Genomic DNA, 26,844 nt, shown 5'->3' on the forward strand with positions numbered 1-26,844 from the left:
AGCAGCTGAGATGTGGTATGGACACGGCAATGCATTTAATAACCATGGCATGCATGTCCATGTGGCCGTACCATTAATATATGACTATTTTACATACAGCAGATTTGTTGCAAAAATGTCTTCCAGTGCTCTAATCACCTGAATGAGATTTTTTGAAAACTATGCACACGCTACAGAAAACAAAAAATGTCTGAATGCAGCAGATTTTTAGCAGCAAATCTGTGAATTATAAATATACCCTTAGGTCTTGTTCACACTGCAGAATTTGCCATCAGAATTTTGGTGCAGTGGCCAGTGATGAGCGGCAGGGGCAATATTCGAATTTGCTAATATTTTGCTGAATATTCGTCATATATTCGCAAATTCGTGATCTCCAGTCATTATTTTCTTAATTGCTAAAATCGGCAATCGGAAAATTCCCGATAAAAAAATTTACGGTAAAAATTTGCGATACAAAAATTTGCAATGAACACTACTCCTAAAGTCTAAGATATTGCAGCCTTCTCATTGGCCCATAAGCAAGAAGCAGTGAGGGGTCATGGGTACTGATGAAAAAAAAAATAGAATATTCGTGATTACGAAGATATAGCACTATATTCCAGATATTCGCAAATTCTCAAAATGCCGATATTCACGATTGAATATTCGCGATCAACACTAGCAGTGGCGATCTCTGCTGTAGACTATGCAATGGATTTGTGTGAACGGGCCCTTATAATGTTTCTTTCTGCCATTTGCCATCTTCCATTTGGTGCATCAATCCACAATTACATTTTGGAAAATGATACAGATGCTATAAAGCACAACATGGAATGTCGAATCTAGCACAACTGAAATTTGTAATGCGACGCATCTAGGTTGCACTTACATTGCGCCCTACATAAATTGGTTATTTGCGGCTTCAGTGGAATTTAGTAAGAACATTTTTCTTGTAATATTAAATGGCATGTTGAGTTTTCTTTATTTTTTTATGGAAAAGAAAAGGTAATCGTTCACGTAGGGTGGGATACCATGTCTCTAAGGGCTCATGCACACGAATGTATTTTCTTTCCGTGTCCGTTCAGGTTTTTTTGCAGACCGTATGCGGAACCTTTCATTTCAATGCGTCTGCAAAAAAAACGGAAGTTACTCCGTGTGCATTCCATTTCTGTATGTCCGTATTTCCGTTCAGCAAAAAAATGTCCTATTATTGTCTGCATTATGGACAGGGATAGTACTGTTCTATTAGGGGCCAGCTGTTCCGTTCCACAAAATATGGAATGCACACGGACGTCATCCGTATTTTTTGCGGATCCGTTGTTTGCGAACAGCAAAATACATACAGTCGTGTGCAAGAGTCCTAAAACAGTTGTATTATGACTCAAATCTAAATCAGTTCTTAGGAGTGAATTGGCTTTTCCAATACATGAACTGCCAGAAGATGTTCTAAATTTAAAGAGGCCTATGCTTCTTAATACATTTGGCACATCTTACTTCAGTGAACTTTGGTTAAAGGCGTTGTCTCACTTCAGCAAATTACATTTATCATTTAGAGAAAGTTAATACGAGGCACTTACCAATGTATTGTGATTGTCCATATTGCCTCCTTTGCTGTCTTGTTCCATTTTTCCATCACATTATACACTGCTTGTTTCTATGGTTACAGACCACCCTGCAATCCATCAGTGGTGGTCATGCTTGCACAATATAGGAAAAAGAACTAGCCTATGTGCGCTGTCATGCTCCTAGCCACCAGAGAGGCCAGCACTTTTTCCTATAGTGTGCAAACATGGTCACCATTGCTGGATTGCAGGGTGGTCATAACCATGGAAACGAGCAATGCAATGGAGAAATGAATCCGGCCATGAAAGGAAGCAATATGGATAATAACAATACATTAGTAAGTGCCTTGTATTAACTTTCTCTACATGATAAATGCCATTGCTGGAATGACACAAGGCTGAAGTATAAAATGCCAGTCTTAATACATTCCCCAACAGACATCTAGCAGTCAACAAATCGACTAGTGTGATGGCTACCTGCTAAGAAAAAGACTCTATAGTTTACTTATTAAGTTATAGGCAAGGGAAGGGCCATTTACAAAACAGGACGAATGCCTTAGGCATGCTAGGAAGATAAGAATAATGTTGGTTATTTATTTGCATTAGGGGGTAGGTCTGCTACCCGATATAAAGCCAGACTACTTCCATCAGTAATTTAAATTTTTGTGCTCTGCAGGGTTATGAACAGTCTGCTGACTTTTCCATAGCTGAATATGGTATGTATTGTCATGTAATACATTATAGCATTTCAAGAATTGTAGTATTGTTGTCATATTCTGCATCAAACCAGACACTGTCAGTAGAATCAGCTCAAGTAAATTCATCAGCCCACAGCCAATAATTTATCATAGACTGTCGGTGCATCCCTCGTCATAAATTAGGCACAGCCTTCGGAAGTCTGTGCTCCTGAAGTTTAATCTACGTCAGCTCCTGGCTGGTGTAGATTTCAGTCTCCTTCTACTCCAAAAAACTGGCATAAAAGAAAATCAATGTGGTGGGGTCTCTTGCCCTGCCTTCTCCCTGCCCTCGACACACCCTTTCTTTGAGAAAGTGGCGCAGATGGTGGAGAAATGCCACTCGCGCAATTTTTTTTGCACGAGTGGTGTTGAAAAAGTTGCAAACACGCCATTTGTTACTTTTCACTACAAAAAAACTAGTGTAAATATGTGTTTACATGAGGATTGCAGTAAAGATTTTTATTTGTGAATATAAAATATAAATATCACAAATTGCTATATGCCTCATGTATTTGCAGTCGCTCAAAAGTTTGATGTAATCCTGGATATTCCAACTTTCTACATTGATTCAAAGATGCTCAGTCTTACTGGAACGGTCACAGCAAAGTAAGTCTATCCCATATAAAATATCGTACACTATCTATCTATCTATCTATCTATCTTCAAAATATTGTTTTAAATTCTAGATACGCCTTAGATACACCAGTAAAAGGAAACGTAACAATTGCGGTGAAACCACTGTATAGTTTGGAAGGTTTAAATGAAGTAAATAAGACCTTTAAGGTATGTATACGATTGAAATTCCATCCCGATATCAAATCTGGTAATCTGAATAGCTCCCTGGTACAACGACCCTTCTCCAGAAGTGTAGTAATTATAACTTGTGATTGCAACATTACATAAAAAAAGATATATATCCTGGTGAATTTAATGTGTACGCCTTGACTATTTTCTCTGGCAGAGCGTTCCATAGTCTCTCTTCTCTAAAGAGTATGTTGGTGTAGAAAGCTTCTTTCCTCTAGACATAGAGGATGTCCCCTTGTTATAGTTAGAGTCCTTGTTTGTCTTACTTTCTAACCAGTTTAGCGCATGAGTTAAATGAAGTCTAAAGCTGGCTATATATAAGATTTTGTCTGAAGATTCCTCATTAAATTTACTGCCAAACCGTCCTATATCATCTGCCATAATAAGTAACAGCAATGTGGCAAGTTGGATTTGAATCCATTAGATGCTATAGGCTTCTCTAAAACAAAGAATGCCATAAGTGTTTTGCTACAGCGTATTTCAGTTGTGATCATAGAAATTACATGCCATTTAGACTGACACAAACTTGGGTGAAGTCATGGGAGATGGCTGATGGATGAACAGTAATTTGACTATAGTTATTTCTTGTCTAAGTCTCTTAATTAAGTCCCCATAAATGAATGTGTGAGTGCAGATATTTCAAATATCTTTCCTGTGACACTCCTTGTGGTCCCAGAAGGAAGTTGAGATATCAGGATCCTCACACTAGAGTGCAGTGTTTCACTTGTAATCATTTTTGAGTACCAGATCTCCTTTGTGTTGACCCTGAGACGTGGGATACTGGGCTTAATTGGGGTTAAGAGACTAAAAATAAAAAACTGTGAACCACTTTATATATCTATATACAATCAAGTTATAGATTCCTGTACTACTGAATTTCATTGTGATTGTATTAAAGCTATGTTCAGCAGAAACCATGTTGGAGCTGTATGAATTAGTTTGGTTTGTATGTTATCTCAGTGTTTGTATGGGTCTCCTCCAGGGATTCTTATTTCTTCAAACAATCCAAAGACATTCTTAGGGAAAATAGATTGTGAACACATACTAGAGTATCAAAGTGCTGTATTCTTGTTTTGTAGATCTCAGGATCTAAGAACTTCAGCTTCACACGAGCAGAACTACAAAACGTGGTAAACCGAGAAGGAATGAATGTAACAGTTTCAGTAACTGAAGAACTTACTGGTAAATTTGAATATAACTCATATTTTATAGTGCAATACATATACTGATATCAGCAAAAAGGACAATAGAAAATAAAAGATGACTGATTCTAAACCCATTGTTTGTGACCAGACTAAGGCCTCATGCACACCTCTGTTGCCGGCCATAGCCCGTATATTGCGACCCACAAACAGCGGGTCCACAATATGCGGGCATTGGCCGTGTGCTCCCAGCATCACAGATGCGGACCCATTCACTTGAATAGGTCCCCAATCCAGAGCTGCAGTGTGGAAAAGGAGGCAGAGAACCCCATGAAAGCACTACAGAGGGCTTCTGTGGGGTTTATCACCGTGCCCGCAAAAAAATTGAACTTGTTCTATTTTTTTGCGGCGTGGACGGATCACGGACCCATTCAAGTTCAATGGGTCTGGATCCGTCGAGGCAGCCGCACGGATGGTGCTTGTGCATTGGGGACCACAAATTGCCTAAGAACATCATCGAACATTGTATGTGCAATCACTGATGTCGTAGGGAGTCACTTAACATCAAACCTCCTACTGCATTTTTTTCAGGGAGAAAGTTTGGACCTATCTATATATAAATCATATGTATGATTTACGTTGCAAGGGTACCCATACATTGCGTGGTCTGGCCACAGTATCTGCATGTGGGTTACCACTAATCGCTGTCCTGCAGCCCAGCAAGTACATGTGCCAACACACAATTAGCAGTAATCTGCTTTCAGATGCCGCTACTGGATTGCATTGTGTGCAGGCATTCTCTATTATTGGGACATATGTTGGCACAAAGAGTGTTCGAAAACATATTTTATGTAAGCAAAACATAGGTTTGCATAAAAGTAAAAAACAAGGGTGCCACACATATAAAATAATATTTAGCCTTTCATACATGTATTTTTTTTCCAGAATTTCTGTAGCTAGATGCACAGTATTTTTGTTGTTTTTGAAGTCAGTTTTTTTTCCAAAATGCAGCATGCTCCAGGTATGACATTTCTTTCAGTTTTTTTTATCTCATAGGCTTTTCTAAAGAGTAACTGTCATTAGATTTTTTTCCATAAATGAATAATACAAGCAAATATGAGACATTTTCTATTATATCTCAACAAAGAAAGATGATTCCTTCCCTCTTATTGGGCTCCTACCCTTCTCCCTTCTCCTCTTCACTGACAAAAAATCCACTGCTCAAATCTATATTCAGTGAAGAGGGGCTGCCTGCTCATTGAAGGATCAGGTTACATAGAACTCAGTTGAGGAGGAGGAGGAGAATGGAAGAGCTGCTCGAGACAGGCAGATGCAAGGGAACTTACAGTGAATATTGCTGATTTGTATTTACTGTGTTAATTTACTGCTAGATTTATATCTAAACTTCTCAGTACCTTGTAATGGCATCCTTTGCTGCTGCTTCTGCCTGTGTGCTACCGAGAATTAGGGAGCAGGTTATCCTGTTTATCTGTGCCCTCGGTATTGGCAGGCATGATCCCAGCTAGTCTTCACCCAGTAGCTCAGAAAAAAATTTGAATTACAGACAGATTACAGAGGAAAAGGCTACTAAAATTCCATATACAAGCCCTAGAATGACAAGAAATTGTATTATTCCTCATGTACACAAACATGCCAGCTTATTCTGAAAAATTAACTAAAACAACACTGTAAAAACACTAGAATAAACTGTGATTAAAAAACTCTTAAAATTCATGCAATTTTTTACAAGTGTTTAGAAATGCTGAAAATATGTAGTGTGTGTAAAAGAGTCATTATACAGTTTTAATGTTTAATGAAATATTCATATACTGTAATATTATCTTATAGGTATTGAAGTAAATGCAGAATCATACATATTAACTGGAAATTCAGAGTATAGGATAAAGCTCATTAGCCAGCAGCCAGCTTTCGGTCCTGGTCTCAATTTCACAGCTAAGGTAAGTTATTGTAACATCACCAAATTTGTAGCAGTGGTAGATTACATGGACTAGTTACTATGAAACAAATAAATTAAATGTAAATTTGGAAAAATGATTTACTGGAACTTGCCGAGCTATCAGAGAAACATCATGGTATTTCGCTGTGTCTGAATCCTACTGGTAGCAACATGGGGAGAAGTTGTAAGTGTGATTGTAAGTGTGATTGGAATGGATTTCCCCAGATTTGTCTCCCTTATCTCTCTTGAAAACTGAGAGATTTGGGTAATATAAATATATTAGTAAATTGGTCATAATGCAGTACAATTTTGCTGCAGTTTTACCAAGATTATAGTCACAGGTTTGGAAAAACATAATAGCATTAAACCATAGAGAAAATGCATGTATCTACACGCTTGGCTGTAATGTATTAATAGTCCAGCACTGAATATTCTATTATAGCAGGGATCAGCAACCTTCGGCACTCCAGCTGTTGGGAAACTACGACTCCCAGCATGCAAACGTGCTTGGCAGTTTTTATAACGCCCATAGAAGTAAATGAAACATTCTGGGAGTTGTAGTTTCTGAACAGCTGGAGTGACGGAGGTTGTTGATCCCAGCATTATAGTTTAGTTATAGTTTGATTTTTGGATACTGAGTCCAGCTATAACTACAGGGAGTGCAGAATTATTAGGCAAGTTGTATTTTTGAGGATTAATTTTATTATTGAACAACAACCATGTTCTCAATGAACCCAAAAAACTCATTAATATCAAAGCTGAATATTTTTGGAAGTAGTTTTTAGTTTGTTTTTAGTTTTAGCTATTTTAGGGGGATATCTGTGTGTGCAGGTGACTATTACTGTGCATAATTATTAGGCAACTTAACAAAAAACAAATATATACCCATTTCAATTATTTATTTTTACCAGTGAAACCAATATAACATCTCAACATTCACAAATATACATTTCTGACATTCAAAAACAAAACAAAAACAAATCAGTGACCAATATAGCCACCTTTCTTTGCAAGGACACTCAAAAGCCTGCCATCCATGGATTCTGTCAGTGTTTTGATCTGTTCACCATCAACATTGCGTGCAGCAGCAACCACAGCCTCCCAGACACTGTTCAGAGAGGTGTACTGTTTTCCCTCCTTGTAAATCTCACATTTGATGATGGACCACAGGTTCTCAATGGGGTTCAGATCAGGTGAACAAGGAGGCCATGTCATTAGATTTTCTTCTTTTATACCCTTTCTTGCCAGCCACGCTGTGGAGTACTTGGACGCGTTTAATGGAGCATTGTCCTGCATGAAAATCATGTTTTTCTTGAAGGATGCAGACTTCTTCCTGTACCACTGCTTGAAGAAGGTGTCTTCCAGAAACTGGCAGTAGGACTCGGAGTTGAGCTTGACTCCATCCTCAACCCGAAAAGGCCCCACAAGCTCATCTTTGATGATACCAGCCCAAACCAGTACTCCACCTCCACCTTGCTGGCATCTGAGTCGGACTGGAGCTCTCTGCCCTTTACCAATCCAGCCACGGGTCCATCCATCTGGCCCATCAAGACTCACTCTCATTTCATCAGTCCATAAAACCTTAGAAAAATCAGTCTTGACGTTTCAGCTTGTGTGTCTTGTTCAGTGGCGGTCGTCTTTCAGCCTTTCTTACCTTGGCCATGTCTCTGAGTATTGCACACCTTGTGCTTTTGGGCACTCCAGTGATGTTGCAGCTCTGAAATATGGCCAAACTGGTGGCAAGTGGCATCTTGGCAGCTGCACGCTTGACTTTTCTCAGTTCATGGGCAGTTATTTTGCGCCTTGGTTTTTCCACACGCTTCTTGCGACCCTATTGACTATTTTGAATGAAACGCTTGATTGTTCGATAATCACGCTTCAGAAGCTTTGCAATTTTAAGAGTGCTGCATCCCTCTGCAAGATATCTCACTATTTTTGACTTTTCTGAGCCTGTCAAGTCCTTCTTTTGACCCATTTTGCCAAAGGAAAGGAAGTTGCCTAATAATTATGCACACCTAATATAGGGTGTTGATGTCATTAGACCACACCCCTTCTCATTACAGAGATGCACATCACCTAATATGCTTAATTGGTAGTAGGCTTTCGAGCCTATACAGCTTGGAGTAAGACAACATGCATAAAGAGGATGATGTGGTCAAAATACTCATTTGCCTAATAATTCTGCACGCAGTGTAAGAGCAGAATTGAGGTTTAAGCACTGGCATACACCTAGACTTTTCAAGTTAATGGATTTGTTTAATAGAGTTAAAACAAAAGGAGCTGATCATTTTTAAAATCCTTCAAAAACCCAATTTCTATGGACAGTGGTATCACTTAATTTTTTTTTGGTTGGAGTCTAAGTGTAGCCCTAGCCAAAGCCAACATTATAACAAATGCCATAGAAGTAGCACGTTTATACATTTCAACATACATGGATATAAGTACTTGTGTTTTTTGCAGGTTATGGTAGAACGGATTGATAATAGACCCTTAAGTCAAGAGGAGAGAGATGAAACAGTGGCTGTTAAAATTTCTCAAAGGAGGGGCTCATCAGACAGTTTTACCACTGTGCTACAATACTCCATTCCAGAATCTGGTATCATTGATTTGGAGTTCCCTGTTTTACAATCTGTTCGATGGATGACAATTAATGTGAGTATAACTGGTCCAGTGAATTCATCTTACAATATATACATTACTGTTTATATCATCCTTGCCAATGGAATTCTTACATTTTCTATTCTTTTATTGTTTAGGTTGATTACCAAAATGTCAGTGAAATGTTCAGCTCAGATGTAGTATACACAAGGAATCCTTTTATTGATATCCAGATACTAAACTCATCCTTGAAGGTAATAGAAATATATGACACCACAAATCTGCATCCGTGTATAGATTCCAATGTCTTAGGGTGGGTCTACATGACAATCTTGGCTGTGACCAACTATAGCCGTGCAGCAGTGCAGTCACTGAAATGGATGGGATCACATCTCTACTTGCAATCGTGACCATGACCCCAGAGTTGAGAAAATCCAGTAGTGTTGGATCTTTTTTGTGATTCTGGGGTTTCAGCAACTTGCGAGTTATGCTGCAACCCCATTCAGTTCAATGTCTGCACGACGACATAGAGATCCTTGGTTGTGTCACAATTGTCATGGACAAGGTCACCATGTAGCCAGTGCCTTAAAAATGTCCGAAAGGTAAGCATTGTCCTTCCAGCTAGTCCTCCCTTGTACAGATTTTACAATGCATCGTACATGACTCCACACTGCGGCACTTACGTCTGGTGGCAACCTTCTCCTTCGCAATACAAAGTCGAAGTGCTGGTGGCAATATTGCATATGGTTATTTAAAATAAGAAAAACTGCTACAAGAGGACATTGTTTAAAATTAGAGGGGCAAAGGTTTAAAAGTAATATCAGGAATTACTTTACTGAGAGAGTAGTGGATGCATGGAATAGCCTTCCTGCAGAAGTGTTAGCTGCAAATACAGTGAAGGAGTTTAAGCATGCATGGGATAGGCATAAGGCCATCCTTCATATAAGATAGGGCCAGGGGCTATTCATATTATTCAGTATATTGGGCAGACTAGATGGGCCAAATGGTTCTTATCTGCCGACACATTCTATGTTTCTCTTAATTTTTTTGTTAAAACGGTGACCACATTTCTACACAAGATCAGGCAAATACAATATGGTCCCCACCATTTTGGATTCTGTCAAGCAAGCTTTGAACTTGCACAGAATGTCAATAAGGGAGTCTAATGGAAGTAATTGAAATGCACAAACAGTACTTCTAGAACACTTGAATGATGAATCTAATACTAAATGTTATGCTGCTGTTAAACTAAGTTTATGTGTGTATTTAAATGCAGGTCGGGGAAGAATTTAACATACAGGTTACAACCTACCTGGAGATACCAGAAATTTACTATGTGGTATGTAGTGAACACAATTTTGTTCTACACACTGTATTGTTTTTATAGTGAAATTCTTGCACCAACAATATGAATATCCAACATGAAAAGGACAGAACAAAAATAAACTGATTTGGCTGTGTATGAAAAATGTTCTACCTCCTCATACATGAGTTTATTTTTTAATTGCTTTAGTGTTTGTTGTAGGTGCAATGTGTCTGTGTCTTCTTTATAGTTGGTGCATATCCCTGGTGACCTCTTCTGCCATCAGGTTACATGTCCAAAGGGACAATAATTTGTGATTTTTTTTGATAATCTGCCACTTGCATGCACGCAGTACATACACAGTATGTTGCAACATTTTGGGCTTTATTTTGTGCACATTTCTCAAGCTGGTCTGGGGCACTGCAGTTCTGCTAAGCTACCCAGTGCATACTGGTTAGGCTTGAGCGAATCGAGCTTCAGATCAGAGATCCGAAGTCGATTCATTCAAACACTTCGGTTTTAATGCTGTCAGAGACCTGTCTCCGTACAGCATTAAAATGTAATGCCTCTGTGTAGGCCAAATTCGTCTCAGCCGAAGTCACACAAGACTTTGGTGAATTAATTCAGTATTGATTTCTGCATCTTGCATTGATGATCTGAAGCTCGATTTGCTCAACGCTAATACTGGTGGTAAATTATTAAAGGGACTTATCCCATTATTAATGTAAAAAATGAAAACCAGATATTATATAGCACGTGACAGTCTCTTTCTAACAAACTTAGAACCAGCCCTGTACCTCACGTGGATCCAGAGATATCCCCATTCATTGCTCCAATTGCTCTGCTCGATTTATTTCAAGCCGAAAGCTCAGAGAGCATGTCCTTTCTCAGGAGGTGTGTGTCGTTTCTGCTTCAGCTGGTGACAGTTGAAGGATGGAACTGAGCATGTGCATCCATCTCAGTGAGCTCAACCCAATTTTTTGAAAAAGAACAAACAGCAGGTGGCGCTATACAGAGTTCAGTGAATAACTCGGTGGCTATACTAAATTTTTTATTATATAAAAAAGTATTCAGATCCAGGTGCTGGTTTGAAAAATTTTGAAAATCTTTTGTAGGACAACCCCTTTAATAAAATTACAAATTATTGCATCTGATCAAATGAGTACTGTCCCTTTACTTGTGAAGTTTTACATATGATACATATGTATCAACTACTGGAAATTATAAGGGGGAAATTTCTCATAGGTGTAATATTTGAAGTTTTGCTTGAGTTTGTGTTGGTGCACTTTATGCCACATTAATCAAATGTTGCATGTTCTTTGATAAATTTGTCATCCTTAAACCTAACACTATTATCTACAAAAGCTATTCCAGTTTTCCTACTTCACCTTCCCACTGGAGGATTCCAACTTTTTATGTGACTTTTTAAGAAAGTCTCAGTGATAATTCTGGAGTGATATTCTCAGTAATATAGTAAATTATCTAAATTATGTTTCTGTCTTTTACATTCCTCAATGTGGTCTTTAAAATTTTTCCTAAATATATCATAGTTAAGGTATTGTTTCTAAACCAGTGAATATTACTAAGATGAGCATTATAGTGGTTGAACTTTGCCACTGCAGTTGTGGTCTAGTTAATATGTACTCTACGATATACTGGACATTTAATGTAGCCAGAACAATGTTTGAAATTATCTAAAAAATCTTTAGCACACAATTTTAGTAGTTAGAATTCCATAAGAATCCATGATAAACTATATTGCATTTCTTTGCAGGTGGTATCCAAAGGCTTGGTTGTGTTTACTGGAAGGAACAGCACAAACTTCAGCCTTATCCCTGAAGCTTCCTGGGCTCCCTCAGCTCAGCTAACAGTTTATTGGCTGAATATTAGTAACAATTTTGCTGATATTATGCAAATATCGAAAACATTATCAATCAAAGGAACATTAAGCAACAAGGTAACTGTTATAAGCTTATATGTTGGCCAAAAAGTTTGTATGATATGTTGACCTGTCTGTTGGAACATTGGCTGACTTAAAGAATGCATAAAAGAAGGTAAATTTGAGATTGAATTGTATCTACAATATCTAATTGCACATCTGTTTTATGGTTCAAGTTATATTATAGTTAGAGATGAGCAAAGTTTTGGAAATTTGGAAAACAATTTATTTATTTTTATAAGTAGAGGGTGCAATGACAGGGAGCTGCGATAGTGCTGCTCCCCATCATTGTACCATTCAGATACCGCGTTCATACATGATCATGTCACCTGAGAGTAAAAACAGTGTAAAATTAACAGATTTTTTTTGAAAATCTTACCGCCTCCATTTGCTTGCGACGGGCCGGCTGCCACCATCTTGCTTGAAGATCTGGAGCAAAATCTTCTGCTGCGCCAAGTCGGCCGGTGACATCAGACGTCACCAGGTACGGGATTTCGGACGAGATATTCAATCAAGATGTCGGCGGCCAGCCTGTTGCAAGCAAATGGAGGAGGTACCGTAAGTATGATTTTTTTTTTGTTTTTTTACACTATTTCAGGTTAAATCGATTCGCTACCACGAAGCACGAGAAAATTTGGCTTTGGGATTAATTAGATTCATCCTGAAATTTTGATCAAATTCTAATTCGTTGACTTCAATTCGCTCAACTCTATAGTCATGGAGATCTGGAATTTAATTATATACTGCTAAAGCCTATTGGCACACAAACAATAGATCAGACCCATAATAATTGTAGTAGTAGAGGCATTGACTTACTATCCCACATCTAGCTGTTCATAATTACTTCCTGATTATTAATCTTTGGTACCCAAGAAAAAATACACCACTGGTGATATTTCATATCTTTTAGGTGTCACTATCATGGAGTAAAAACAAGGCACATCCCTCAGAACATGTGTTCTTGTCTGTCAATGTGAAGGAACCCAATTCTTTGGTTTGTCTGCGAGTTATGGATAAAAGCTCTATGCTTCTGCGAGGTGGAACTGATCTGACTACAAACAAAGTAAGTATAAGTGCACAGAATCCACACTGGAGAGTGCTAATCATCAGAGATGCGGGAGGTTTTATTTTTCAAGGCAAAATTTCTCTTTGCACTGAACCTACAAAGGTTTCTTAGTGTCTAGGTTTACTGTAATTTCTCTTGTTGACATTTTATATGTTACATACTTTATGCATTTTTAAGTTAGAAATTAATAGACAATTCACATTTATGTAATGAAATTATAAACCTTTACCTTCAATTTTCTTTACTTAGAAATAAGGTGCCTTAGGCTCCTTTCACATGAGCGAGTTTTCCGCGCGGGTGCAATGCGTGACACGAACGCATAGCACCCGAACTGAATCCTGACCCATTCATTTCAATGGGTCTGTGTACATGACATTTTTTTCACGCATCAGTTCTGCGTTGCGTGAAAAACACAGCATGTTCTATATTCTGTGTTTTTCACGCAGCCCTGGCCCCATAGAAGTGAAAGGGTCTTCCGTGAAAAACGCATTGCATTCGGAAGCAAGTGCGGATGCAATGCGTTTTTCACTGATGGTTGCTAGGAGATGTTTGTAAACCTTCAGTTTTTTATCACGCGCGTGAAAAACGCATCAAAACGAATTGCACCGACACGGAAAAAACTGAACAACTGAACGCAATTGCAGAGAAAACTGACTGAACTTGCTTGCAAAATGGTGCGAGTTTCACTGAACGCACCCTGAATGCATTTGGACCTAATCCGTCACGCCCTTGTGAAAGGGGCCTTAGAGGTGATCTTATTTACATGTATAAATACACTTGTGGTCAATACAAAGAATTGGCACATGATTTATTCATTTCAAGGACCAGAAGACATTTATTATGTGTGGAGGAAATCCGATTCAGGCGTCAATACAGGAAAGGATTCTTTACAGTTAGGCCCCTTTCGCATTGGGGAGAATTCCGCGCGGGTGCAATGAGTGATGTGAACGCATTGCACCTGCAGTGAATCCGGACCCATTCACTTCAATGGGGCTGTGTACATGAGTGGCGATTTTCACGCATCACTTGTGCGTTGCGCGCAAATTGCAGCAAGCTCTATATTGTGCGTTTTGCACGCAACGCAGGCCCCATAGAAGTAAATGGGGCTGCGTGAAAATCGCAAGCATCCGCAAGCAAGTGCGGATGCGGTGCAATTTTCACGCATGGTAGCTAGGAGACGATTGGGATGGGGACCCGATCTTTATTATTTTCCCTTATAACATAGTTATAAGGGAAAATAATAGCATTCTTAATACAGAATGCTTAGTAAAATGTCCATTGTGGGGTTAAAAATAATAAACAAATTAAACTCACCCCATCCACTTGATCGCGTAGCAGATCTCCTCATCTTTCTACTTTCTTCAGGACCTGGCTAAAGGACCTTTGATGACATCACTGAGTTCATCACATGGTCCATCACCATGGTGATGGACCATGTGATAGACCATGTGATGAGCGCAATAATGCAATCAAAGGTCCTTTAGCCAGTGGCTGAATAAAGTAGAAAGAAGAGGAGATCCACTACGCGATCAAGTGGATGGGGTGAGTTAAATTTCTTTATTATTTTTAACCCCACAATGGACATTTTACTAAGCATTCTGTATTAAGAATGCTATTATTTTCCCTTATAACCATGTTATAAGGGAAAATAATAAAATCTACACAACACCGATCCCAAACCCGAACTTCTGTGAAGAAGTCCGGGTTCGGGTCTGGGTACCAAACATGCCAATTTTTCTCACGCACATGCAAAACGCATTAAAATGCTTTGCACTCGCACGGAAAAATCGTGCATTTGTGCACCCGCATCTTGACCAGCCCTCACACGCAACAACCGTGTGAAAGAGGCCTTAGAGTTGTCAATCTATGGAATGCCCTACCCTAGCAGGTAGAAATGGCAGATACTACGTCAAAAAATAATAATGAACTAGATGCTTTTCAAATAGAAAATGCATTTAGGGTTATAATTTATCTAAGCAATGAATGTTGTATAATTGATCTGGAAAAGATTGAACTTGATTGACCAATGTCTTTTTCAACCTATGCAGTGCTTCTAAAGGAGGATACGATGCCTCACAGAGGTACCATATGGTGGCACACAGAGTGCCTGTGGGTACTTATGACGCTTTGCACATGCATAATAGTGATAAGCGGCATAGGCAATATTCGTTTTCTCAATATTTCGTGAATTTTTCCCATAATATTCACAATAAATTCGCAAATTCGTGATATCCAGTTATTATTTTCGCGATTGCGCAAAACGGCACTAATGATGCTCATATTTTTTGTGCAATACATGAAACTTCACATTTTATCAAGTATAAGCAGATATTACTGATTGGTGCACTAATTATTGTTGTGACATCACAGCACTATGTCTGTAGCATGTATGTATGGACAGCAGAGAAACAGTAATTCCTATCACACTACCTAACACTACACTATCAGCTACACTATATCACTATCTAACCTACACTGACTATCTCCCACCAACTATCTGTATTATATATATGAGCTAACTATCTAATGTAATTGGATAAGGAATAGGATCCAGATGAAAGCACAGAGCACACCAATATCACTGCTCTCTCTCTCAGAACTGCAAGAAAACAGCAGAAAATGGCTGCTGGGGAGGTTCTTATATAGTAAGGGGCAGGCAACTTTCCTATTGGTTGCTAGGGATGTTGCTAAGCTCTGACAAAGATATTGCAGCCTTCTAATTGGCCCACAAGCAAGAAGGGAGGTTACTGATGGAAAAAAAATCTAGAATATTCGCAATTACGAATATATAGCACTATATTCTACATCTTCGCGAATTCTCAAAGTGCCGATATTCGCAATAAAAATTTTCGATTAGAATATTCGCGATCAACACTAATACACAACCCCCTAATAAATAATTGAAGCTCTTTTTGCTAGTAGGAATGGGCGTGATACCAGGCAAAGTGCTGCAGAACATCTCTAAACACTAACAGTTTACATAAATCATATGAAAACTATCACTAATGTAACATTCGTCATATTTCTAGGTTTATGATGAGCTGGCTTCGTATGATCAGGTATGAAAAATACTGCTTATTGTTGGACAGTTTTGAAAAACACAATAACCATGATAAGGGGGTTAGGACTGTGGAAAGTACATACCGGTATATGACCTGTGCATGAAGTGCATTCAATGACAAATATACTACTTGCCTTATATCCTTTATTAGTCAATAACTAACCCTATGGAAAGCTATTGATTTGTATCTTGGATTAAAGTTAAATATTTAAAGAGGCATTCACCCTATAGGGAGTGATAGCATGTCACTGAGATATACCATCACATCCTAACTGGTAGACACTGATCCTCAGATCTTCATTTGGATCATCAGAATAAAGGGGTCACAGCAATGGTTAAAGGAGTTGTGCCATGAACTACTTTTCACTCTAAAGTTTATTTTCATCAATTACTCTAGCTCCCATGCCTCCTTGGATAATTTTTTATTTTTATTTATCTCATTTGCAGTTTTCCCTTACCCACTATGATTGAATCCTACTTCATGGTTTGTCATGTGTCTGTTGTCCCATCATGCGTTAGGGCAGTGAGAGGTGTGCTGACATCAGCAGATCATGTGACACTCATCACACCCCTCGTTCCGATCTTACCAATGACGTCTTCTACATCCTACACTGAGCAAAAATATAAACGCAACACTTTTGGTTTTTCTCCCATTTTGCATAAGCTGAACTCAAAGATCTGAAACATTTTCTACATACACAAAAGACCCATTACTCTCAAATATTGTTTACAAATCTGTCTAAATATGTGTTAGTGAGCACTTCTCCTTTGCCGAGATCCTCACAGGCAGTGGCGTCTCTAGCTTTCAAATTTTGGGGGGGCACACTGGGGGCCAGGTCAAAAGTAGGGGGGGGGCAGCTATAACAACGATACATTTACACAAGTACGCTTAGAAATGCTGCAATACTTTACCCAATACCTAAAACCGCAACAGGGAAGAAAAGTCCAGCTGTCTGTGGATGACACTTTTATAGAGAGGGGGATCTGTGGGTGACACTGCTATGGGGGGGATCTGTGGATGCCACATACCGTATATAGCATCTTATGCTATATGTGTCATCCACAGATCCACCCCATGACAGTGTCATCCCCATTTCCCCCTCCATAACAGCGTCATCCACAGATCTCCCTCCCTATAACAGTGTCATCCACAGATCTCCCTCCCCGCCTCTCACAGGAGTGTACATATATAAAATAAACATATTTCACATGAAAACGTACAGTTACTTGGCTTGGCCCTTGGGGATCTCGGACACCACTTCAACACTTGGCCGGGGGCTCGGCGGAGCTGATGTTGTGTTTTATCCTAATGAGAAAGATTTCATAATAAGGATTTGGAGAAGGGGCAGAGGGATAGCAGAGCAGAGAGAGGCTGGTGCTGCTACTAGGGGGTCATACCATGGGGGAGTAATAAAACCCACCATAATGCCCCCCAGTAGAAATAATTCTCCTTATAATGTGCAAAACATACCCCCTTATGCCCCCAGTTGAGCTAATTTCCCCCATAATGTGCCAGTATAAAATACCCCTATATAGTGCACCAGTATATGCCTCCATAGTGCTCCTCTCCCCCCTTCCTGCTAGTGCCCCCCATAATGTACCAGTATAAAATGTCCCATATATCGTGCCCCAGTAGATGCCCTCAGTGTCCCCCATAATTTGCAAGTATAAAATACCCCTTCTTAGTGCCCCCCCGTAGATGACTCCATAGTACTCCTCTCTCCCCTTCTCCATAGTACCCACCATAATGTGTCCCAGTATAAAATGCTACTGTACAGAGCCCCCCATATAAAACACCCCTTCTTTGTGGCCTCAGTAGATGCCCCTATAGTGCCCACCAATAATGTGCCAGTAATAAGTGCCCTCAATAACGTGCCAGTAACAAGAGCCCCCCAATGTGCCAGTAATAAGCCCCCATCACGTGCCAGTAACAAGAGCCCCCATCACGTGCCAGTAATAGGCCCCCCATCACGTACCAGTAATAAGCCCCCATCACGTGCCAGTAATGAGCCCCCCATCACGTGCCAGTAATGAGCCCCCATCACGTGCCAGTAATAAGCCCCCCATCACGTGCCAGTAATAAGCCCCCCATCACGTGTCAGTATTAAGCCCCCCCATGTTCCAGTATTAAGTCCCCCCATCATCATGTGCGAGTATTAAGTCCCCCCATCATCATGTGCCAGTATTAAGTCCCCCATCATCATGTGCCAGTATTAAGTCCCCCCATCATCATGTGCCAGTATTAAGTCCCCCATCATCATGTGCGAGTATTAAGTCCCCCCATCATCATGTGCCAGTATTAAGTCCCCCATCATCATGTGCCAGTATTAAGTCCCCCCATCATCATGTGCCAGTATTAAGTCCCCCATCATCATGTGCCAGTATTAAGTCCCCCCCCATCATCATGTGCCAGTATTAAGTCTTCCCCATCATCATGTGCCAGTATTAAGTCCCCCCCATCATCATGTGCCAGTATTAAGTCCCCCATCATGTGCCAGTATTAAGTCCCCCCATCATGTGCCTGTATTAAGTCCCCCCATCATGTGCCAGTATTAAGTCCCCCCCATCATCATGTGCCAGTATTAAGTCCCCCCATCATCATGTGCCAGTATTAAGTCCCTCCCATCATCATGTGCCAGTATTAAGTCCCCCCATCATCATGTGCCAGTATAAAGTCCCCCCCTAACATCATGTGTCAGTTTTGTAATAAGCCTCCCCAATGTGCCAGTAACACTATTGTAAAAAAACAAACAAAAAAAAACACTTATACTTACCTAAGTGTCAGCGATGCGATGCAGCCTCTTCCTGTGTCCCACGCTGTAATGTAAGGCTCAGGCGGCACGATGACGTCATTGCGCCGGCCTCTGATAGGCTGCCGGCCTAGTGCCAGCAGCCAGGGGCGTACATAAAAATCACTGGGCCCCATAGCAGGAATCTAAATTGGGCCCCCCATTCCCCTTTTATAGCCCCTCCCTTTGTTCCATGAACTATTCTTGCTGCTGCGTTTTATAATTTATGCCATCAGGGCCGGAATGGGATTACAAAACAGCCCTGGCACACAAAAGAGGTATAATAGATGCAGATGTATATTATATACAGCAGTGTACAGTTATGTGAGGTACGCGGTATAATATATGCAGTGTGTACAGGTATATAGTATATTCCCTAGTGTTCTGATATGTGAGGTACAGGGTATAATAGATGCAGTGTGTACAGGTATATAGTATATTCCCTAGTGTTCTGATATGTGAGGTACAGGGTATAATAGATGCAGTGTGTACAGGTATATAGTATATACAGTAGTGTAATATGTGAGGTACGAGGTATAATAGATGCAGTGTGTACAGATATATAGTAAATACAGCAGTGTATTGACACCTCGTACCTCAGATATCAGTACATCGCTGTATATACTATATATCTGTACACACTGCATCTATTATACCTCGTACCTCACATATATAGTATATACAGAAGTGTACTGATATCTGTACACACAGCATCTATTATACCTTGTACCTCACATATCAGTGCACTGCGGTATATACTATATATCTGTACATATTGCATGTATAATACTGTGTAATATATGCAGTGTGTGTGCATGTATGTGTGTGTATCTATATATATATACAGAGCAGTGTATTGATGTGACACATAGAAGGTATAATACTGTAGATGCAGTGTTTATAGAAATATGTGGTCAGTTATGCATTATAGTCACTGTGAGGTACATGAGGTAGTGGTAACTGTCTGAAGTAGTATACATGAGTGAGCAATGAGTAAAAACAGGGCATGGAGGGGAGGTAAATGATGAAAAGTGGAGGACCTCCTCTTACCTCTCCATTCCAGTCTGTATGGATCAATGCAGAGCTGCTTGTGAACTTTTAATACTTGCTGTTAGGGGTTGAAGGACCTGTGATGATGTCATCACAGGTCCTGGCAGATGTACCTTTGAAACCTAGGAACTACACCATTTTTGGTGCAGTTCCTTTGCTAAATTCTGCAGGACCTGTGATGTTGAAGATGATGTCATCACAGGTCCTGGCAGATGCACTGTTCTAACCTGGGAACTACACTTTACACTGTGCAGTTCCCTTACAGGACCTGTGATGACATCATCAAAGGTCCTTTAGCTTTAGAAAGGTAAACAGGAGTAATTAGGGGGCGGGGCCTCTCCTCCACTTTGGTGCCTGCCTGCAGCCTATCAGAGGAAAGGGAAGGGACACGCCTCTCCCTCCCCTGCACCTCCGCTGGCACAGGCAGTTTACAATGGAGATGAACGCAATGGAAGCGCTCATCTCCCTGTGCCCGGCGGCGGCTGCTCACTTGGGGGGGGGGGGGTCATTTTAGTTGGGGGGGCACATGGGGGGGCACAGCATGATGTAGGGGGGGCCGTGGCCCCCTCTGGCCCCCCCCCCCTGGCGACGCCACTGCTCACAGGTGTGGCATATCAAGGTGCTGATTTAACAGCATGAATATTGCACAGGTGTGCCTTAGACTTCCCACAATAAAAGGCCACTCTGAAATCTGCAGTTTGATCACACAGCACAATGCCACAGATGTGGCAACATTTTAGGGAGCGTGCAATTGGCATGCTGACTGCAGGAATGTCACCAGAGCTGTTGCCCGTGCAATAAATGTTCATTTCTCTACCATAAGCCGTCTCCAAAGGCGTTTCAGAGAATTTGGCAGTACATCCAACCGATTTCACAACCGCAGACCACACCAGCCCAGGACCTCCACATCCAGCATGTTCACCTCCATGATCGTCTGAGACCAGCCACCCGGACAGCTTCAGCAACAATTGGTTTGCATAACCAAAGAATTTCTGCACAAACTGTTAGAAACCGAATGTGAGCATTTACCCACTCAAGTCGGTTACGACGATGAACTGCAGTCAGGTCCAGACCCCGATGTGGAAGACGAGCATGCAGATGAGCTTCCCTGAGATGGTTTCCGACAGTTTGTGCAGAAATTCTTTGGTTATGAAAATCAATTGTTGCTGCATCTGTCCGGGTGGCTGGTCTCAGACGATCATGAAGGTAAACATGCTGTATGTGGAGGTTCTGGGCTGGTGTGGTAACATGGGGTCTGCGGTTGTGAGGCCGGTTGGCATTTGTATTTTTGCTCAGTGTATATTAGAAGGCTCCAATGTAAGACAGCAACTGAAAAGTTAAACAGTTTTTGCCACATGGAGCGGTGGTAGGCTAATAACTGTAGAATAAGGCAGTTTTGATAAGTGGTGGTATTTGGGGAAAGTGATACAATAGCGATATCTGCTGGGTGGGATACATTTACATTTGTGGCACAACCCCTTTAAGTGTTCAAGCTCCTATTTTTATAGATTTTCTCTGCACAGCAAATACAGATGTATTTCTGGAGCGTAATAATGTTGCGGGTCGTTGATCCAGGGAGTTATTCTGATTGCCTGATTGGAGTCGGGAAGGAATTTTTTTATTCCCCTAGGGTGGGGAAAATTGGCTTCTACCTCGCAGGTTTTTTTTTTTTTTTTGCCTTCCTCTGGATCGACTTGCAGGTTGACAGGCCGAACTGGATGGACAAATGTCTTTTTTCGGCCTTGTGTACTATGTTACTATGCTATGCTAACAATGCTCCCGCCTTTGTAGGGGTGCCATGGCTGCCAAAGAACTGACAAATGGACAATAATTTTTAATTTTAGGGAGGCTCAACTAATGAGATTATTATGGCATTTTCATATCACAGAGGTATGCCATAGTATTATAAAGTGGGAATAATGTTTTAATGCTACGTAACCTGCAACACGAATTACAGATACTGGAGCCTCCTGTTCACAGTTACAGAGCACCACTCCAGAAGTTTGACGTTTCTATGATCAAAGTGTACATCAGTGTGGCACAGGGACAGTGATTTAAAAAAGACTGAATTTTACAATTACAGCTTAAATACATGTTGAATTCATGAGTGCGCTCCAGAAACTTGTACTTTTATTCTGTAAACACATATGTAAAAACATATTTTTATCAAAGTCAACAAAATTTCTCTATTAAAACATTCAGCAAATACAGTATTCATTTTTCTATTCAGGGTCCTCCAGCAAGTCTGACTGATGCTGTGATCCAAAATAAATACGGTACGTTTCAATGCATGTTCTACAGACATCCGGAATGTCATCATTTTTACTTTGATTCTCCAGTGGAAGGCTTGCACATGTTAACCACCAATATCATTTTTCGGAATTACTGTATTACTTTATATATAGCATACAGTAGAATTCCAGGATTTAGATAAACAGGACCGGAGAGGTGTCATTTTATCAAATTTTATGGGTTACCAAATTTAATAGAATTAATTAATATACTGTAAGTAGACATGGACTTTCACCTGGTTCTTTTCATACAAGCAATGATATGACAATCGGACCTTCCTGCATACTGTACAGATAGCTTATTCCGTTTAATGGTAGATGTACAAGTCTGTATGCTTAATCTAGTAGTAGCTACAGTATATTCACCCAGCATTTTATTACTTTGTGCTTGTAAAAAAGATGCAAGGGCTCTGTATTTGAAAAGCAAATAAATGGTGTAGTTTGTTGGACTCTAGAGACCCCGCAGCAGAGATATGGTATTTGGAAATTTTCCAGACTCTTAGTACTTTTGATGAAATCTCAGAGATTGCAGGTTTCTATAGTTCGACCATGTGCATTAGCCTTTTATACGATGTCAAACACGAATGTAAAGTAATATATTGCGCGTGAAACTATTCCATGTACTTCTTCCCTTCGTCTTCTCCTTTCCCTTGATCCTATTTTCCTCATGTTACAATTAAAACTGAGAAACAAAGAAATATTTAGGGTCTCATGAGTTCAGTCATGCCTTCTCCCTCCTTCTCACAATCCCATGACTATCTTTGAGCAGAAGAAGCCTCTCTCTCAATGTCTGCAGTAGCACAAAAAGATTAAGCCTCACCCCTTTCTCTCTCGCTTTCTTTCCAGTTGGCCACCAACCAGAAGTTGGAACAGCAGGATTTCTACAAGATTAGTAGAAATGCTGCAGACTGACATACAACTGTATTTCTTGTTTACTTTTATCACTCTTTTCATGGCTATTATTTAAATGCATAATACTAATGTATGCATTTTATTTCTTCTTAATATTAACAACAGTTAGAGAAGTCATTTCACAATATGACCAAAGTACACCCACATATTGTAAGAGTCCCAGCAACGTGATCACTTGCTTTTTAAGAATCTTTTTCCATATTTTTTTCAGAATACACCCCTCGCTCTAGAGAAAACTTTGTGTTGCCTCCAAGACATAAAAAAATTCCTCTACCAGAGATTTGGATCTGGCAAGACACTAATCTAAGGTATATAAAAAATACTAATCAATACAAACAAATAACAAATGTGGAATATATGTGGAATAAATATAATGCATGTACAAGGGACCTCCTCTCAGTTTTAAAGTGTATGTACACCTTTGGGGGCATTTTTTTTTCAATTATTGCATTGTCCTCATTTTGAGCTAAAATAATTTTTTTCAATTGGTCTTTATTTAAAAAAAAATTGCCATTTTCTCTGTACAGCTTTGACATTCTCTAGTAGCCTGCTGTCTGTTTTCACTTTGTTCCGTCAGGCAGCTCAGCTGACGGCTCCTTATCTCTGATCTATGACCTCCTAAACATTTATTATAGCTCAGTTTTTATTTTACTGATAAGAATGTGGCTTATATAAGTGTTTATGACCTTTTAATAATTTAGAAATAAGAGTTTTTAGATGACTGGCACAAAGTGAAAGTAGGAATCACACAACTAGGCAGTTACCGTAACCCTTTGTGAAATAACAGCTGAATATTTTTAATAAAGACAAATTGAAAAGATTATTTTTAGCCCAAAATGAGTAAAATGCAATCATAAAAAATGTAACCCCTTAGTGACCAGCCTATTTTGAGCCTTAGTGACCAAGCGATTTTTATTTTTATTTTAAATTTTGTTGTAGTTTAGTTGTAGTTTTAAATGGTCCCATTTTGGATTACCCCATAACTTATTGATTAGCTTTTATTAAAACTTTCTGGGGAAATGGGAAAAAACAGCAATACCGCCATTGACCTTTTACAATATAAATTTTGTGGTGTTCATTTTTCAGCATAAGTAACATTTTCTGGGTCAGTATGATAAAAACCCTTTAAAAAAAAGAAAATATTTTTTTTTTATTGCAGCAACTCAAGACCCAGAGATATGCAACCTGCTAAGAATACACTGACCTGGGCTTTCTTTAGGCCCTAGGCCATGCCAAAACATCTGTACCCGCCTATATGCCGTGGTTGCTATTGACCATGGTTGGTGTCTAAGGGTATAACTCCCCCCCCTCCTTCTGCTGATCAGGGGGCCATTAGAACAGGGCTCCGCTGCTGGAATTTAGACTGGGCTGCTGTAAAAAGGTTGTGGCCCAGCCTAGGGCCCATTAGTGGAAAAAACAGGCATATTGGTGGTCACTGAGGGGCTAATGCACAATAAAATAATGTTATGTTTATAATATGCTATGGGAAGTAAATCAGTCCATGAATGGTAAATTATACATTTATACAAATTCATTCACAGCTCAAGTTTAACTGAAAAGCATGATGTAACAGTACCGGATAGAAATACATCATGGGTGGCCACAGCATTTGTTATTTCTGAGAGACTGGGACTTGGAGTAGCTGAAGAGTTTGTTGAGGTAATACTTATTTAGCAATTTTGCTATGTGACAAGGAAATAAGCAACACAATCACTAACATAGCATTTCTCTAGTGAAATTCACGATATTATTCATTATTTTCTAATCTCAGCACGTTACCCACATGTTCTTTTTTCTAGATATCAGTATTCAAACCATTTTTAATGTCATTAAACTTGCCATATTCAGTTACAAGAGGTGAACAGTTTATTGTGGAAGTCATCCTGTCCAATTCCTTATTTGAGAACCTACAGGTAAGTTCTAATCTCTTATTGTAGGACATCATGCACACAATGTAAAAAAATAAAATTCACAAGGGGAGATTTATCAAACTGGTGTAAAGTAGAACAAGCTTAGTTTCCCATATAAACCAATCAGATTCCACCTTTCATTTTCCAAGGGAGCTGTGAAAAATGAAACGTGAAATCTGACTGGTTGCTATGGGCAACTAAGCCAGTTCTACTTTACACCAGTTTGATAAATCTCCCCCACAATTTCGACAATATTTTGTTATCTACTATTGCTTACCATGTCTAATTTGCTGTCAGTGGGATTCAAATAACAGCTCATAACCTATATAGTACTCTCATACAATACTTGTGGTCCCCAACATATGGTTTCAGAAACCACGGGTGGTGGGGAATTGTTTATCTACATGCATTTGCTAGCATTCGTCAAGCATTTGTAGAAGTTTCAAATTCTATTATGAGTTCTCTCAAATGTTATTATATTGTAAAACTACACAATAGGTAGGATTATAGAATATCACATTGTCATGCGCCTTCCATTTTTGTAGCTACAGGTTTATATAAAATTATATTAAAGTGGGACAGATCTGTGATGCACAATTGTAGATTGAAATAATTTAGAAGCGCTGAAAACATTTTTGTTATGCATTCATCTTTTATTGATTGCAGGTTCTGGTTTCTTTGGAGCTTCATGACTCATTCGAAATAATTGTACCAAAAAGCATCTATAAGGGAAGTGTAGCAAGCCAGCATAGCATAACTGTTCCCAGTCAGGGAGGAACAAGAGTCTTATTTCCCATAAGACCAAGGAAACTGGGAAACATCCCAATCACTGTGAAAGCAACATCAAATGCAGCTTCTGATGTTTTAAATAAAATGGTGCTGGTAAAGGTAAGTGATATGTGCTATAAAATTAAAAGAACACTGTCGGAAACTGAAAGCATAACCTTATAAAATCAAATCTTAACAAACCTGCTAAATTATTCACACATTCTGTAAGTAAGTGCATGTTTCTGGATTGGAGATATGTGAGTTACAGTAGTGATCATGGTGGCAGATATTTCTCTTGACTCCCTCCCATTGATTTACAATCTGGTTATGCTCTCTCCAGCCTTAAGAAGTTGTATGTTTGCCCAAAAAATTACCAAGCACCAATAATCCTTTTAGGCTAGTTTCACACTTTTGGCAGGAGTTTCAGCAGGGTGTTGTGGCAGAGAAGAACCTGCTGAAGCACTCTGGACAGACAAAAAACTATTAGTCCAGCTGATTCCTGGCATTGTCTGCTGGACCTGCTGGCTGGAACACCCAGTAGCAGGTGTGAAAGAAACCTTAAAATAAAGAAAATAAATCCACAATTTCCTAAAAGCCTCTTTGTCCCCACTGCCTCCAGTCCCTGGCAGAACTGTAGTGATGATCTCTGGTCTGTGGTCATGTAAACCACTGTAGCCATTTACTGGCCTTAACGTTTAGGTGTCACCAAGCAGCACATGATCACTGAACTTCTATGGTCAGGGACAAGGTTCCCGGCACTCATTCCTTTAGTTTGGTGGCCAGACAATCCCTTTGAATGTCTACAGGGAACAATAGATCATATTCGAATTCACATCACATGAAATGAAAAGTTAAACAAAATATAATATTTTCAGTGATGCTATACATTACTTTTGATTATGATGAAACATCTATACTATCTTTCAATTATCTACTAATTCAAGTAAAACATCCATGCTATCCTTCTTCCCCCACA

General features: G+C 39.6%; 1 protein-coding gene across 1 annotated transcript in view; it reads left to right on the forward strand.

Annotated features, from left to right (window-relative positions):
* Positions 1-26,844, forward strand: part of LOC120999165 (CD109 antigen-like) — a 55,993-nt gene that overhangs the window by 8,111 nt on the left and 21,038 nt on the right. The window contains exons 6-21 of the mRNA XM_040430040.1: positions 2,218-2,257; positions 2,797-2,884; positions 2,965-3,061; positions 4,162-4,264; positions 6,073-6,182; positions 8,642-8,833; positions 8,938-9,033; positions 10,056-10,118; positions 11,857-12,039; positions 12,932-13,084; positions 16,117-16,146; positions 22,218-22,263; positions 23,402-23,498; positions 24,732-24,849; positions 24,990-25,103; positions 25,767-25,988. Of these exons, the coding sequence (XP_040285974.1) occupies positions 2,218-2,257; positions 2,797-2,884; positions 2,965-3,061; positions 4,162-4,264; positions 6,073-6,182; positions 8,642-8,833; positions 8,938-9,033; positions 10,056-10,118; positions 11,857-12,039; positions 12,932-13,084; positions 16,117-16,146; positions 22,218-22,263; positions 23,402-23,498; positions 24,732-24,849; positions 24,990-25,103; positions 25,767-25,988 (1,752 nt within the window). The remainder of the gene's footprint in view (positions 1-2,217; positions 2,258-2,796; positions 2,885-2,964; positions 3,062-4,161; positions 4,265-6,072; positions 6,183-8,641; positions 8,834-8,937; positions 9,034-10,055; positions 10,119-11,856; positions 12,040-12,931; positions 13,085-16,116; positions 16,147-22,217; positions 22,264-23,401; positions 23,499-24,731; positions 24,850-24,989; positions 25,104-25,766; positions 25,989-26,844) is intronic.

This window comes from Bufo bufo, chromosome 4 (assembly GCF_905171765.1).
Source record: "Bufo bufo chromosome 4, aBufBuf1.1, whole genome shotgun sequence".
NCBI lineage: Eukaryota > Metazoa > Chordata > Amphibia > Anura > Bufonidae > Bufo > Bufo bufo.